This window comes from Podarcis filfolensis (genome assembly GCF_964270895.1).
Source record: "Podarcis filfolensis genome assembly, chromosome: 16".
In the NCBI taxonomy this organism is placed as follows: Eukaryota; Metazoa; Chordata; class Lepidosauria; order Squamata; family Lacertidae; genus Podarcis; species Podarcis filfolensis.
This window is the reverse complement of record NC_139620.1, coordinates 7901932-7917788: the sequence shown is the minus strand read 5'-3', so window position 1 is coordinate 7917788 and position 15857 is coordinate 7901932. Positions and strand designations below refer to the sequence as shown.

The 15857-nt window shown below is 46.7% G+C and overlaps 2 protein-coding genes across 2 annotated transcripts in view; both read right to left on the bottom strand.

Moving 5' to 3' along the window:
• Nucleotides 1–15857, bottom strand: part of LOC310751904 (protein S100-A4-like) — a 196358-nt gene that overhangs the window by 43152 nt on the left and 137349 nt on the right. The window lies entirely within an intron of this gene.
• On the bottom strand, nucleotides 664–15222 carry LOC310751885 (protein S100-A16-like). The gene is made up of 3 exons (XM_083591640.1): nucleotides 15069–15222; nucleotides 3559–3752; nucleotides 664–1179 (listed from the first exon to the last, which is right to left on the bottom strand). The coding sequence occupies exons 1-3, from the start codon at nucleotides 15073–15075 to the stop codon at nucleotides 1015–1017; spliced, it is 366 nt and encodes a 121-aa protein (XP_083447766.1). The 5' UTR covers nucleotides 15076–15222; the 3' UTR covers nucleotides 664–1014.

Here is a 15857-nt window from a genome sequence, read left to right as displayed (position 1 = left end):
AGGATGTTAATCTTAGGGCCAGGAAACAGATCTCACCTGAAGGTGATAATGATCGCTGTCTTCCTGGCCATCCTTCTTATCGTGTTTATTGCTTGTTTATCACCTCCCGGGGTTGCCAAATGCGTGCCTTTGTAGTTCTGTTTTATTTACCCCATGCTTAATTAGTTTTGGTAGTTTAACTTTGTCCCCACGTGGGGTTTGTTGAAATGCTCAGAAGAAATCTGATTGGTTCTTACGAACACTCTGTAAAAAGCTCTTTTGTGAATAAAACGACCTGGGCCAGGGGCTGGAGACAGAGAGATTATTATACGCACCCTTCCCAGAGTCTTGCTGGTTCAAGCCTCTGTGTGTATTCTTACTAATCAGAGTTCAATCCTTCCTTTACTTTGGGAACACCTCAATGGGGGAAGAGGAGCTCATTGGACGGATAATAGCCAGACTAGCTACATGGAGCCTCCAGGTTGAGGGACTGCATGTCTCAGCTGGTGACAAAAGGCAGGGATAGGCTCTTCGGGTCTGCCTGGCATAGGAGAACCCAGGAGTAGAATGTAGCAACTAGAAAAGTTTCATTGGGAATTCAGTGTCCTCAATGAGCACCGGAAGCTTGCTCGAGAAAGGTTACCCCCAAAAGGGAGAGGCAATCGCACAACTCCGACACTCTGATCCGACTCAAGGCTTTATTGCAACGCTCTTCACAGTCTGACACAGCCGGCTGGATCCCCACGGAACAGGGCCACCCCCTCCCCACAACCACCCGTCACCCTCCCAGACGCGATACCCCAGTTGCAGGTGTCGAAAAGAATTAAATAAGTGGACGGATATTTTCCAAAGGAATGGTAGAGTTCAGCTTTCAGGCCCAAATGGCGATGGGCCGTGTGATGTGCAGCCCAGCCAGCAGGGGGAGCTGGAATGACGGCAAGGTTAAGGCAGGGAGTCGGAATGTGGGGGGAGAGATAGAAGGGGCTGGGGGTGGTGCGAGCAGCTGACGTTCTCTCTCTCTCTCTCTCTCTCTCTCTACTTGGTGAACTTCACGCTCTCCTCCTGCTGTCGGATCAGGCAGGAGATTGGGCTGGCGATGCCGCCAATCAGGTTCCAGTACTCGTGGAAGCTGATGAGTCCGTCCTGATTCTCATCCAGGTCGCAGATCAGTTTGTTGGCGGCTTGCTTGTTCTTGGTGTCCTGGATGGGGGAAGAGGGGGAATGAAACGAGTCAGAAAAGTGGGACTGGGACACCTGGAGCCTAAGAGCGTAGACACTTCCACCACATGGGGAAGCATAGGTCCACCTTACTAGATGTCGTCTCAAGACACACTTGGGACACCTTTCTGCAAAAGTGGATATGGAAAGTCGAATTGCTCTCTTTAATCGGTGGGTCACCGGTGAGCTTGACTCCTAGCCAAGGAGTGCAATAGACCCTTTTCTCACCACCTAACTTATTTCATTTAGAAGCACCATGCAATAGCTTATCATTGCCCACGTCTCCATTCATCTCCTAGTCCAAGTGTTTAATAGTCCCCCTTCAGACTACTTTTGGTACTATTGCCTTTTGATGCTATGCTACCGCTTGTTGTTACTCACATCCTAGGGTGGACCTACACACAGGAAAAAAACACTATATGTAATTCAGAAATTAAATCCTTATAACAAAAAAAATCGCTATGTAAAATTGCATAGAATTTTTTTTGCTCTCCAGCGCCATCTTGTGTTGCATGTTGATAACGCATTCAAAACATTGTTTCACTAATGTAGCTGAATCCTTAGTTTGCAACACAGCCTAAGTGTGAAATAGTCCAGGTGATTCTTTTTGTGACCGGTCTATTGCTTATCATTGCTTTCCATCTAAGTACCCCTTTAAGGCTTCCCCATTCAAGTCCTGCCTGACTTGCTGCGGCAACATGAAAGGCTATTCCTATCATTTCTCCCCATCTCAGTGCTGACCTGCTTGCCATTGGGGAAAATGCCCGATTCTTGCTTCTCATTGGTTTCCCATCTAGAGCGGAGGCTGCCTGGCTTTCTGTCGCCCCCCACATTCCAGCCTCTTAGTGCCGCTTGGACTAAATATTGCACCCACTTTCCAATCAACTTGCAGATCAAATTGTTACTGTGCTGACCAGCAGCATGTGGTCAATGGACTAGGGGGACTAAGCTAGTCCCTTTAATATTCCCCAGGTGCCTCCTTCCCAAAGCCCAAGAATCTTCTGCCCAGCTTAGGGAAGGAAGCATGATGTTCACATGTGCAAGGTTGGGACATCATAATGTCACCCCCTCACAAGCTGGCGCCTCTGGCCCTATCTGTCCCCCTGCACAAAATTTCACCGCACACTGCTGCTGCTGAGAGAGAGTCACTGCCAGTCCGTGTCGGAAAAGCTGGGCTAGATGCAGGGCCAGATTTAGGTTTGATAAGGCCCTAAGCTACTGAAGGTAATGTTGAAGATTCATTCCCCGTGTCTGCAGTCATGGGATTGTTGTCTATCACGTGACTGTGTATGTTTTCATTCCACAGAGTGGGAAGTGACGGAGACAGGATGTTTGTGTTACTGTGTGCCGTGAAGTGGGACTATTGTCCTTTGTTCTTTCTCTTTGCTGTCTGATGGTGGAGATGTTGCAGTGCTCCGTGTGTGTTTAAATGTAAATAAAGTAGATTAGCCAAAATGCTGAGTTGCTGAGGTCTGTCACATGCATGATGCGCAAACTCTGCGGATCCCTAAGTGTGCTGGTGTCGGTTGGCATCAGTCGCTGTGATGTTTGGGCTGAAGAAAGCTTTTGAAGCTTCTGAACGAAAGACCAGTAGGGAAAGAACATGCCAGTCGGGCATGTGTCTCTGCCAAGGTCCTACTCGAGTGTAGGCTGAACTCCTGACACTTTATATGTCCAGCTGTCCTTTGTCAACATCAAATTGTCGCTGTTTTTTTGTGCTGAATATATGCTATATGGTAATTTATGGACCTAATAGGTATCTAAAGCCATTTGCACATAACAAAATATGTATTTTATCAAAGCAATTGTTGAACTGAAATACAATTAAGAAGAAGTATATTAATAGTAGGGACACGGGTGACGCTGTGGGTTAAACCACAGAGCCTAGGACTTGCCGATCAGAAGGTTGGCGGTTTGAATCCTCACGACGGGGTGAGCTCCCGTTGCTCGGTCCCTGCTCCTGCCAACCTAGCAGTTTGAAAGCACGTCAAAGTGCAAGTAGATGAATAGGTACCACTGTGGCGGGAAGGTAAACGGCGTTTCCGTGTGCTGCTCTGGTTCACCAGAAGCGGCTTAGTCATGCTGGCAACATGACCCGGAAGCTATACGCCGGCTCCCTCGGCCAATAAAGCGAGATGAGTGCCGCAACCCCAGAGTCAACCGTGACTGGACCTAATGGTCCGGGGTCCCTTTACCTTTAACTTTATATTAATAGTGAATTTGGGGGGGGCAAGAGAATGGGGCCCTAAGCTATAGCTTGTTTAGCTCATATGTAAATCCGGCACTGGCTAGATGGATTGACGGTTTGACTTAGCAACAGGTAGCAGCTCCCTCTGAATCTCCCTCCATCCTTCATCTCACCGTCAACATGTGGTTGAGTTCATGCTTGAGCATCTTCCGGAAGCCACCCTGGCTGATCCCCCGCTTCTTGCTGCAACAGCACCCTTTGCCGGCGTACTTATCGTAGTTCTTCGACAGCGTCTGGATGGCCCACTCCAGCTCAGAGGGGTCCCCGCCCATGATGTCTCCTCCCTTGGTTCCTCCTCCCTTGCATCCTAGAGGAAAAACAGAAGTGCGTCATCGATAAGCATCCCTTCCCAGTTCATGGACAGGACATATTCTCCAGGTGTGGGGAAGCTTGGGGCCTCCAGATGTAGCTCAGAATGCCAGGGGAAATAGGAGATCTGTTTCAGCAACATCTGGGAACCCAAAGATGCCCCATACCTTATATCACGCATAATATTTAGTGCATGAGCCATTTTTAAAAGCGTTTCACACAGGGCTGTCTTTAGCATATGCGCCGCTGGGGTGCAAAGATCTGCCCAGGGCCCCCAAATTTAGTTATTTTCGCGTGCACGGCGCTGTTGAGAACGACAAGCGCCGCCATTGTGAACGACAAGCACTGCCGCTGGCGCAACGAGTCTTTGGTAAATGAGCGCACCAAGTCGAAAGTCCTTTAGAGAAACAGTAGGTATTAAAAAACTGCTTTTATTCTCACCAGTCTTTAGGTACACCACAGGTTGTTGTCTTAAGTATCACTAAAATAGATCTCTTCCCCTATGTAATAAAATGTAGTTGTTTGTGACAAAATATAGTACATAATTATGTGTACCTAATTGAAGCAAAAAATGCATTCCTGACTTTCTTGCATGAATATAAGTAGCTACTGCTGTAGAGGCAGGAGGGATAAGGAACCAGGATGTTGACTGGTTAAGCAAAGGCCTGGTTAAAAAGGAATGTTTTTGCCTGGCGCCTAAAGGTGTATAATGAAGACACCAGGCAAACTTCCCTGGGGAGAGCATTCCACAGACGGGGAGCCACTGCAGAGAAGGCCCCGTTCTTGTGTTGCCACCCTCCTGACCTCTCGAGGAGGAGGCACACGAAGAAGGGCCTCAAAAGATGATCTCAGGGTCTGGGTAGGTTCATACTGAGGTATTGCAGTCCTGAGCTGTTTAAGGCTTTATAGGTCGAAATCAGCACTTGGAATTGGGCCCGGAAACTAATCGGTAGCCAGTGCAGTCAGACCAGGATTGGAATATGCAGTTGTCTCTTACAGGGATCGAACCTGCCACCTTGGCATTGTTATCGCCACTGACAACTGTGCTAACATTGCAGGGGATGATTGCTTATTTTATTCATTTCAGACTACTTGATCGTAAAGAAAACCAGACCCGCAGTGCAGTTCACAAAGAGAATAAAACGATAACATTATGAGCAAAAACAGTAAAAACAACTATTTGGAACATTAAGCAACCAAGAATAAATTAAAAACATGTTGACATGCGTCATCATCCAACATGTCTGGATAGGCCTGTTGAAACAAGAATGTTTTTAGCGGGAGCTGGAAAGAGGACGGGGAAGGAATGATGACGCATAGCAACCAGGGTTATCTCAGGGTGCCCTGATGTTGCATCATTCTGCAGGGAGATGGATATCTCCAATGGTGGAAGTCACTTCCTGGCTGGAAGATCCTTGAGCAACCAACATATTGTTATGAGTTTGTGAGTGCCAGACAACTATAATCCTTGGCTCTAGCTAGTGTTAGAATCTAATTAGGTCTTAGGGAGCTAAACTGTGTGCTAGACACTTCTAATCCCCGGAATCAGCAAGTGTTAACATTTTATTAAATCAAGCTACCTTCCTTGTTTGTTAATCCCCTGGGTGACGGGCCATTAAGAGAACAAAGGGATCAAGGGGAGTTGGTATGAGACGGCAAGTGGGTGGGGTCCCTCTCCCACAACAGAGCTTAGAGAATGAGGAGTTAGGCGACACAGAAGGACCCTTTTGGGGGTATTAATGCTGTAAACCCCTCCATCATAGGTTCAGGTTGTACATATGTGTGAATAACCCATATATCATAAAGACACCACAGTCTTGGCTGTGCCCGATTTTCAAAAGGAAACGCAGACTCTGAGTGAGAGCGTGGAACCCGTGAAATCTCACACCAATCAGAGATGCGGCACTTTGATGTGCAACAATATTCCCTGTATTAGTTTCATAACCTCCTTTGTCTCTTTATGGCTGTTGAAAGTTCCCGAAATGATGTCCCAAATCTGACATTGTCTCCTCAAATATGTATCTAGATCAGGGTCAGGGAATTCCAGGCCAGGTTGCTGAATGCGGCCCTCTAAGTCTCGTAACCTGGCCCCCATAAGTCTCCCCAAGTCACCCCCTGGCATGCACAGGAAATGTTCAGCCACTGAGTTTGCATGGAGCCTTGCCTTCTGAACGGTCTCCCGTCTTTCCTGCACAGCGACCTCCAATGGCTGCTCCTAGGAATGCAAGCCAGCCGGTTTGCAGGATCCTTCCTTCTGCCCTGCAATCTGCCCATCTTTCCTGCCTTCCTTCCTTCCTTCCCCTCCAGGTCGCAACACCCACACTCCAGCACAGGCGATTAACGATAATTATATTTTGGCAGGAGCTTTGCCTAGCCCCAGTGAGGCGGGTGCCGGGAGCGAAATCCGCCGAACCAGTCGCCAGGCCTTCGTTGGAATGGAATGCCGCTCCCTCCCAGCCAATCAGAGCGGGCGTAGGAGGGCGAGAAGGAGGAGTGGTGCCAGGCAAAAGCCGCAATTATGGGCTATCCTTGCAAGGCACATCGGCAGCACAGGGTTGATAAAAAGGCACCCGCCGTGTTGGAATCCGCTGTGTCCTGAAATCTCACCTTCCTATCGCTCATTCCATCCCATCCTTGGGTGTGGAAGCTGCCCGGGAAAGGCTGGGAAAACCAAAGCGACTGAACGAGGGCGTTGGAGAGACCAAGGTCACTGTACATCAAAAGAACATTAGATGCATAAGGCCTTTCACCCAAGGAATTCTGGGAGCTGCAGATTCCATGCAGGTTCCCCCAGGATGTGCAGAGATTTGCAGCTCTGCGACAGGTGAAGCTCCAGGATTCATTGGGGAAAGACAGGTGCTTTAAGCCCAAGGCTCCGACCAAGGGAGACTGTTTATTTATTTTATTTTATTGGGTAAAATTTATACACCAATTTGGGATGCGGGTGGTGCTGTGGGTTAAACCACAGAGCCTAGGGCTTGCCGATCAGAAGGTAGGCGGTTCAAATCCCCGTGGCGGGGTGAGCTCCCGTTGCTCAGTCCCTGCTCCTGCCAACCTAGCAGTTCAAAAGCACATCAAAGTGCAAGGAGATAAATAGGTACTGCTCTGGCGGGAAGGTAAACAGCGTTTCTGTGCACTGCTCTGGTTCGCCAGAAGCGGCTTAGTCATGCTGGCCACATGACCCGGAAGCTGTACGCTGGCTCCCTCGGCCAATAAAGCAAGATGAGCGCCGCAACCCCAGAGTCGTCCACGACTGGACCTAATGGTCAGGGGTCCCTTTACCTTTACTTTATACACCAATTTATTGTTAAAATAGAAATGGAAACCCTCAGTGGTTTGCAAAGAAGATAAAACGATGCTATCATCGATAAGAGGAATTGGCAGCCAGCTTGGTTTATAAAATATAGAATGTTTGAATGCTAATGACTGAATACTGTACTTTATTTAACTGCAGGAACTGAAAGAATTTTTATCTGTTTTTAACCTTATCTCTCTCTTTTCTTTCTTTCTTTCTTTCTTTCTTTCTTTCTTTCTTTCTTTCTTTCTTTCTCTTTTTCATTCTTTCTTTCATCCTTCCTGCCTCTGTTCTTTTTTTATATTAAGTATCTGTTTTATTTCAGTATATTATAAAAAAGATACTCAAAAACTCAAGCGTGGACATAGGCCAGTGCTGGAGAGAGAGTTCTGAGGGCCAGTCAAAGAGACACAGAGGGCCATATTTGTGGAGTTGCTAGGAATAATCCATACAGCATTGCTATTAACAGTTATCAAATTGACTAGATTTATTGCACGCCCTTTGGAAAAGATTCAAAGTCCAGAGCTGCTTTTCCCAGGAAAGAGGGAGGAGCTTGAAGTGCTCAAAGTCGTTAAGCAATAAAAGCCTCATTAAGTGTTTCTCCACTTTTCAGGATGGGCTGACGTCACAGCTGATGTCCCAACATCCAGGAAGAAGAAGGAAAAAAAACCTCCCACAAAATACAGAATAAGAAGGTGGAAGTTGGCCTAGTTGTTTTACCTTTCCTGATCTGGAGGTCACCTTCTTGATTTATTTATTTTTAATCATAATGATGCAGTTGTTTACTCAGATCTCCTCTGTAAGTGACATCCTGTTCGTTGTGGAAATCAGGGCGAATTCTGCCCGAAGGGACAGGCATCTTTAATTTTCCTTCAAGCACCAGGAATGGGAAACAAATTCTCTGTTGCCCCTAAGTGGAGTTTGGGGCGGGTGAGAATCAGAGCAACTTAGGGGCTCTCATGACAGGCTACAGGGATCTCAACCAGCTCTGATCTCCAGCAGAGGCAAAAGATCTAGAGGAATGAGCCTAATGTGGCCCTCCAGTTGTCCCTATGTGGCCCCCTTGGAATACTCCCTAGGCCACATGCCTTCTCGCCAAGCCACGTCCCTCACTGTCTCACACCCTGAGTGTCTTTTCCTGGCTGGAATCAGGCCTTGAACTCTGATACTTACCGTATTTTTCGCTCTATAAGACGCACTTTCCCCCTCCTAAAAGGTAAAGGGAAATATGTGTGCGTCTTATGGGGCGAATGCAGGCTGCGCAGCTATCCCAGAAGCCAAATCCCTCTTGCTGTTCTGGCTTCTGGGATTCAGAATATTTTTTTTCTTGTTTTCCTCCTCCAAAAACTAGGTGCTTCCTATGGTCTGGTGCGTCTTGTAGAGCGAAAAATACGGTATATTCCTATTAGCAGTAATAGCAGTAATACAACAGCAGCTGTATTGTATTGCATTGTATTGTATTGCATTGTACAGTCGTATCTTGGTTCTCGAACAGAATGCATTTTGGGAGTCTGTTCAATTCCCGGAACTGTTCTAAAACCAAAGCATGGCTTCCGATTGGCTGCAGGAGTGTCCAGCAGCCAATTGGAAGCCACGGAAGCCACGCCGGACGTTAGGCTTCCGAAAATCGTTTGAAAACTGGAACACACACTTCCAGGTTTCGATTATTTGGGAACTGATTTGTTTGGGAGCTAAGGCATTCAGCTTCCAAGGTACCAGTATAGTATAGTATAGTATAGTATAGTATAGTATAGTATAGTATAGTATAGTATAATGTTGTTTAGTCATTTAGCCATGTCCGACTCTTCGCGACCCCATGGACCAGAGCAATCCAGGCATAGTATTAATATAGTATAGTACTAAAAGTATTAGTATTAATTAGGCAAGTTAGTTATTGTTACCCAGAGGTCTTCAAGCGAATTACATTTTAAAAGCATTAATATAAACATCATAAAAACACAGCAATTGCTTCTTGCTTGCCCAGATAGAAAATTGAGTAGATTCTAGAGGTAAAATTTGCACCCATTGCTCCACCCACTTTGCCTGTGGCTCCACCCACCACTGACATGTGGCCCCTCAAAAGTTCCCCCAGAAGTGAAGGTGGCCCTCAGGCTTTGAAAAAGTTCCTGGCCTGGTGGTAGGAACAGTCTTAATCAGATGTTTCTTGGGATATGATTTTTATCTTATTATTATTATTTTAAAAGTAACAAAATGCTGATTAAATTAAAGGCGGGGTGACATTTCTGGATCACCACCTGTTTAGCAATTTGGTCCCCCGCCCTCCCCAAATTAAACTCTTCCGGCCTACAGTCCCAATCCAAAACAAGGCTTAGACCTTTTGGAAAGATTTCAATATCACTCCTTCCCAAATGTCCCATCAGCAGAATAAACTGATGGAAGTGAAGAAGGGGCGAGGGAAGAACTCTCAGCAGGTCTCTTCAGCATTTTTGTTACCATTACAAAAAAAATATCCTAGGACATTGTAGGGATTCATTCATAAATGAGCCACAGGTGTTCATTCACATAATGACCACAGCGATTCATTCATAAAATAACCTGGGATCCATTCATAAAATAACCATTGCAAAACATGGCAGAAATTCTGAATGCGATCATTTCCCATTCGTCTCCCTGGCAGGGATGTTCTGCTTTAGGGGGGATATTCCACCCTATTGGCCAAGCTTCACATGGAGATTTTTCGCCGTCAAATTGACCCCATCCAGGTGCCCTGGACCATAAAAAGGCTGAAAGCTGGACCATACAGAAGGCTGATTGCCAAAGAATTGATGCTTTTGAATTAAGGTGCTGGAGGAGACTCTTGAGAGTCCCATGGACTGCAAGAAGATCAAACCTCTCCATTCTGAAGGAAATCAGCCCTGAGTGCTCACTGGAAGGACAGATCCTGAAGCTGAGGCTCCAATACTTTGGCCACCTCATGAGAAGACTCCCTGGAAAAGACCCTGATGTTGGGAAAGATGGAGGGCACAAGGAGAAGGAGACAACAGAGGATGAGATGGTTGGATAGTGTTCTCGAAGCTACCAGCATGAGTTTGACTAAACTGCGGGAGGCAGTGGAAGACAGAAGGGCCTGGCATGTTCTGGTCCAGGGGGTCACGAAGAGTCGGACACGACTAAGCGACTAAACAACAACAACAACAGGTGCCCTGCAGCCCTTTCTGCCCCATCCTTGGAATTCCTCCTGCCCTTAGATGCCACCCCACTTGCAAGTGCATATATGTGACACGTCACTGCCAGCTGCATTGCTCTGGGGTGATAAGGCAGGAAAGCGTGAGAGGCCGTCCCCACCCACCACGATAGGGAACTGGGACAGGTTCCTAAAACTCTTGCCCAACCGCCAGGGATCTGGTCTCTCCGGCCCATCCTGACTCTGTAGAGGAATGTTTTGATGCAGATGACGGCATCCTGCAAATTAGCCGCACATGCGTGAGAGGAAACACAAATAAGTTAGTTCTTGGTATGAGCTTTCGTGTGCATGCACACTTCTTCAGATACACAGATACATGTGTATCTGAAGAAGTGTGCATGCACACGAAAGCTCATACCAAGAACTAACTTAGTTGGTCTTTAAGGTGCTACTGGAAAGAAAAAAATTTTTTTGTTTTGACTATGGCAGACCAACACGGCTACCTATCTGTAACCACAAATAAGTTGTCTCCTTTAATTCTAGCAACGGGTGTGTGTGTGTGTTATCCAACATGGTACCGCCTGGATGTCTCTGGGCACTGGCTGCTGGCACAAAAGCACCTGCTTAGGGCAGAATTTGGCACACCGACATTCCAAATGGATCAGAGAGACGCAGGAAATGTTTTCTCCCACAGATAAGCTGGGTGAGGAGGAGCAGCCCAGGTGTGTGAGGTTTCAAAGGCGTTTTGTACCTAGCAGACTGAGCAAGAAAGGGCTTGCCCATGTCACACCCTCGATGGGTTTCTCCGTTCCTTCCCACCTGGTCTGGCAAGCTCTAGCAAGGTTGATTTGATTTTCAAGAACATCAGGAGAGCCTGGCAGCAGGATCAGGCCAAAGGGCCATCTAGAACAGCACCCTGTCCTCGCAGCAGCCAGCCAGATGGGAAGCCAGTGCAGGGCGCATGACAGCAACGCTCCCCGCTTGCACACGATTCAGAGCCTTGGTTGATCCCAGCGTTTAGCGTTCAGCGGTAGACTGCCTTAGAACATGGAGGTTCTCTTCTGAGCATAGCAAGACTTCTTCCTAACCTGGAATCTTCCTGCCATCGCTACCTGTGATGGGTGGGAGTCCTCTCTCCTCAAAGGAAGAGGGTTCAGCACTCTGCACATGCTTAAAGGTGCCTTCCTCTTTCCTACGAATCTGTATTTCCTGGCACGTTGCTGCCCAGTCTAAGTCACAACATGCCAGGGAAGCCCTCTTCCAAATTCCAGTTTATTATTTAGAGCGCATCAGCAATTTTAACCAGGTTGCTGAGGCAGTATAACAGGCTGGATTCCTGCAGGCCTGGGAACATTTTAATTACTGCTTCCAATTCATCCCAGCCAGGAACAAATATGCTGTGTTCCAACCCAAACCCTTAACCTTACTTTTGGGGGTGTACCGCCTGATGATAAAAGCAATCATTTTTTAAAAATAAATAATAATAGATCCCCCAAAGTTGTGTCATTCTGGCTGTTTATTCTGTGGCTGAAGACCCATCGCAAATTCGGTGACTGCCTACACACTTATCTGTCCCTGACTCATTCTTTTTTTCAAATGAGAATTCATTTATTTTAAATATGTGTACACCACATCTTCATGATTGGGGCTCAAGGCAACTTTCTGGGGTAATAAATGATTGTGGGAAAAATCAACGAATTAATGAGAGGAAGGGCAGTAGCTATTGGAAATATGAGAAAGCAAGAGCAACTGAAATTGATACTTTTGCCCAACTAGGAATGGAAGGATTTGTCAGTTTAAGTTACTCATTTTTGGAATCCTCATTTTTCCAATTTGAAATTTGAGTCTCCACATTTCTGCAGCAATTAAAAAAAACCTCGTGAAAACCCACAAGCATTTTAGAGTGGATTTCACCTAATAATTACTTTTTTTTTCATATACAGTTTTGACAAAGCTACACATTTTTGTAAGCCTTTTCCCCTAATAGAATGCATTCTTCTAAGCTATTTTCATCAAGGCATCAACTTTCAGGCACACTTTGCCCTAATAGAAGATTTTTTGTGTGAACCTTGGTTGGAGAACTGCATTGCAAAATTCAGAGAAAGTTCAGTTACGAAAGACAGCTCCATTTCAATTCTCAGATCATTTCAGCAGCCGCAAACCTGATCAGCTTGCCTTTAAACTTGAACTGAATTGGAAACCACCACCACCCATGTCTACTCCTCATCATTCCAGTTCCAAAGCACATCCTCTTCCGCTGAGTTATGGAAGCTCCTTGTTTTCCCAGTGGACCTTTCAAACGCCTTTGCCCTGTCTTTTTGAAAATCCCAATTTGGAGATGGTCAAGAGCTGAGAAACAAACTCACTTATGGAAGCTATACTTCTGACACTGCTTCCTGAAACATGGGGATCTCTAGATGGTGTTGGCTATTTATTTTAGGATGGTTGGATGCATATCCAGATGTGGACATCTGCGTAGAAGCTTCCTTCCTGGCTGTAAAGACGTCAGCTTTCAGAACTTACATGAAATGTCCCACAGAGCTATTGGCAGACCCACATTGAAAAAGATTCATTCAGTACAGAGGGGTAGGCAAACTTTCTTAGAGGAGAGGATGTGAACTTCAGACACAGTCCACAGAAAAGTCTCTAAGTATTATTGCTGGGCTGTGATTGTTCGTATTTGGTCAATCAAGCTGAAACTTGTCGTAGTTTTTTACCCTTCCTTCCCTCCCGTCGGCTGTTTCGACAGTTCGTCACGATCTGAGCCTCTTTATGAAAAGTGTGTGCTCCTTTGAACATAGGAAGGTATGTTCATACAGAGTCAGACCATTGATCTATCTTGTTCAGTATTGTCTGGCAGCTGCCCTCCAAGGCTTCGGGGAGGAGACATTCCCAGCCCCACCTGAAAAAGCCATGGGATATTGATCCTGGCACCTTCTGTGGGCAAGAGAGTTGTACCCAGTAGTCGGACATCTGCCTTGCATGTCGAAGGTCCCGAGTTCAAAATCTGGCATCTTAAGGTCGGACTGCATCCTCCAGGTGGTGTTGAACTTCCGCTATCATCTGTCCTGACTGTTGTCTGAGGCTAATGGGAGTTGTAGTCCAAAATGTCTGAAGGCCACCATGGTGAGGAAAGCCCTCAGCTAGATGGACCAATTCAATTATTCTGCAACGATTCTGGGCATGCTTGCTTGGGAATAAAGTCCAGCTCTGTTCTGTGGGACTTAGGTCAATGTGTGATAATAATAATAATAATAATAATAATAATAATAATACCCTGCCTGTCTGACTGGGTTGTCCCAGCCACTCTGGGTGGCTTCCAACATACATAAAAACATAATAAAACAGTACACATTGAAAGACTTCTCCACACAGGGCTGCCTTCAGATGTCTTAAAAGTCATCCAAGTGGCTTAAAAAGCACTCCTTTTTTAGGCTGCCCTAGGACCACTAAACCTAATCTGATATAGACAGGCAGCTGCCTTTCATCCTTGGGAAGGGGGCACCTAAACCAATGTGCCCTTTCAATCATCATCATCATCATCTCAGACAGGTGGCCAAGAGCAATGGGTTGGGTTCAGACCAAACAAGTTGCACTTAGACCCTATGGAAATCCATGTTTTCAAAAAGCGGTTAGCCATGGCTGGGGATAAGCAAATATGTCGGCTTCCCTGTTTCTCAATTTCTCATTTTCCCAGTATTAAAGTTCTCCATATTTCCACATCTGGTTGAAGCTTCCTTTTAAAATCCTCTTGAAAACTCACCAGCCATTTCCTAAAGGTTTCTCCCGATACACACATTTTTTTCGTCAAGCCATCTTTGTCAAGCCAGCTTCGCAGATGTGCTATGCACATTTATACACTTGCTTCACCCAGACGGGTGTGTTTTTCAGGCACATCGCTGCACCGCAAAATGTGGAGAAGTGCAAGATCTCTGCGCAGAACGCCTGTCCTTAAGAGCCGGTTGCTGGATCAGGCCAAGAGCCCATCTAGTCCAGCATCCTGTTCAAACAGTGGCCGACCAGAGGCCTGCAGGTAACCCACAACCAGGATTCGAACACAAGCCCCACCTGTGGATCCCAGTAACTGCTATTCAGAAGCTGCTCAGTCTCTCTTATACCAAAGCTTTAAAAGGTTAGGAAGCTGTCTTGTACCAGAGCACATCACTCATGGGCCATCGGCTGACCACATAGTGGATGGATTCTTGCTAAGAATGCTGGACTGGACGTGATCCAGCCGAGAGGTGCTCCCAGGCAAGAGTTGGGCACTTGTTCAGAGGAAAGGCTGTATCTCAGGGGTAGATGGGATGATTTTCATGGAGAACGTCCTCAGTTTAATCGCAGACATCTCGAGGAAGGGATGGGAGGAACAGATTCCCTTCCCCAAGCTGGGAACTGTGAACAGTTTTGGTCCTAGGTGGACCTCTGGTCTGACAGTAGAAGACATCTCCCTATATTCCGATGGTATCATCAGACGCAGATTGGTTAGGATTTAGATCATAGGTCTGCATAACTTTAGCACACATGGGTGGGCTTCCGGAATCCAGTAAACGAAGGAGATCGCACAAGACTTTGAGCGTAGCCCAACTCGAGTCAAGACCCAGTGGTTTGGTGAGACCCTAATACCACCTCTGGGTTCTTTATCCCTTTCCCCAGTTCTGATCCCAACCCCCACATCTCTTTCATCCCAGATCTTTTCGCTTCCCAGGGACATTTCGTTGGCATGCCAGTCGGACATGCTCCACCAAGACCTGTAGAGACACGTCCTCAGAAACTTCCTAGCTACATTCCAGGCGTCTCGCCGTAGGGTCCTTAGAAAGAAGCCCTTTCCCCCATGCGATAAACAAACAGACGGCGATGTGTTGGATATTCCTTACCTGGCATGATTGTGTTTTGGGCTGTGTGTCTCTCGTCGACCAAAGACTTCTGAGTCTGTCTGCCTGTTTCGTCCTGGCGTTGGCTGGAGTTGGGCTATATGAGATTAGACACCACCCACCTCTTGAATCCACCCAATGCCTGTGTCACGAGGCCAGTCCCAACTTCCTTTTAAAGAGAAACATTCCCTCCCCTCCTGTGGCTCAGACACTCTTTTTGGGGCGTTCCTCCTCTGCAACTCACCTGGCATCAGCAGGCAAGCCATTGCAAAACCAGAGGATGCGCCTCGTGGTCCTTCTCGTTCTTCCTGCTGGTGATGCAGAGCATCGCCCACGCTCTGCGCTGGTGTGTAAGGCCCAAGGTATGGGCAGCCAGAGCGGCCAGGGTGTATTAAAAAAAACCTTACACACCAGCTATGCTTTAAACAAAAAAGCATTAACCCAGTATCCTGCTTCCAAGAGGGGGCAGCAGTACCAGATATTACAGACAAAGGGCACAGCAGTGCCAAAGCCTCAATGGTTAACTTCATTGTCGATGGAGACAATTGACGAACAGAAAAAGAGGGATGTTAGTATATAGATGGACCTCTGGTCGGAATAAAATTGCTGAGTATAGCTGGGCCGTTGATCTGAACCAAGGTCTCGGTGATTCATTGCACTGCCAGTGCTGATGGGCTTTTGGGAGACAGCTGAGTGCGAAGACGATGTTTGGCATAGATGGACCTCTGGTCTGAACCAAGATACAGTGGTACCTCAGGTTAAGAACTTAATTCGTTCTGAAGGTCTGTTCTT

Bases quoted from the DNA above. Each gene is read 5' to 3' on its own strand.
- LOC310751885 (XM_083591640.1), bottom strand. The intron at 1,180-3,558 runs GTGAGATGAAGG...TCCCCCATCCAG, and splicing joins AACTCAACCACATGTTGACG to GACACCAAGAACAAGCAAGC.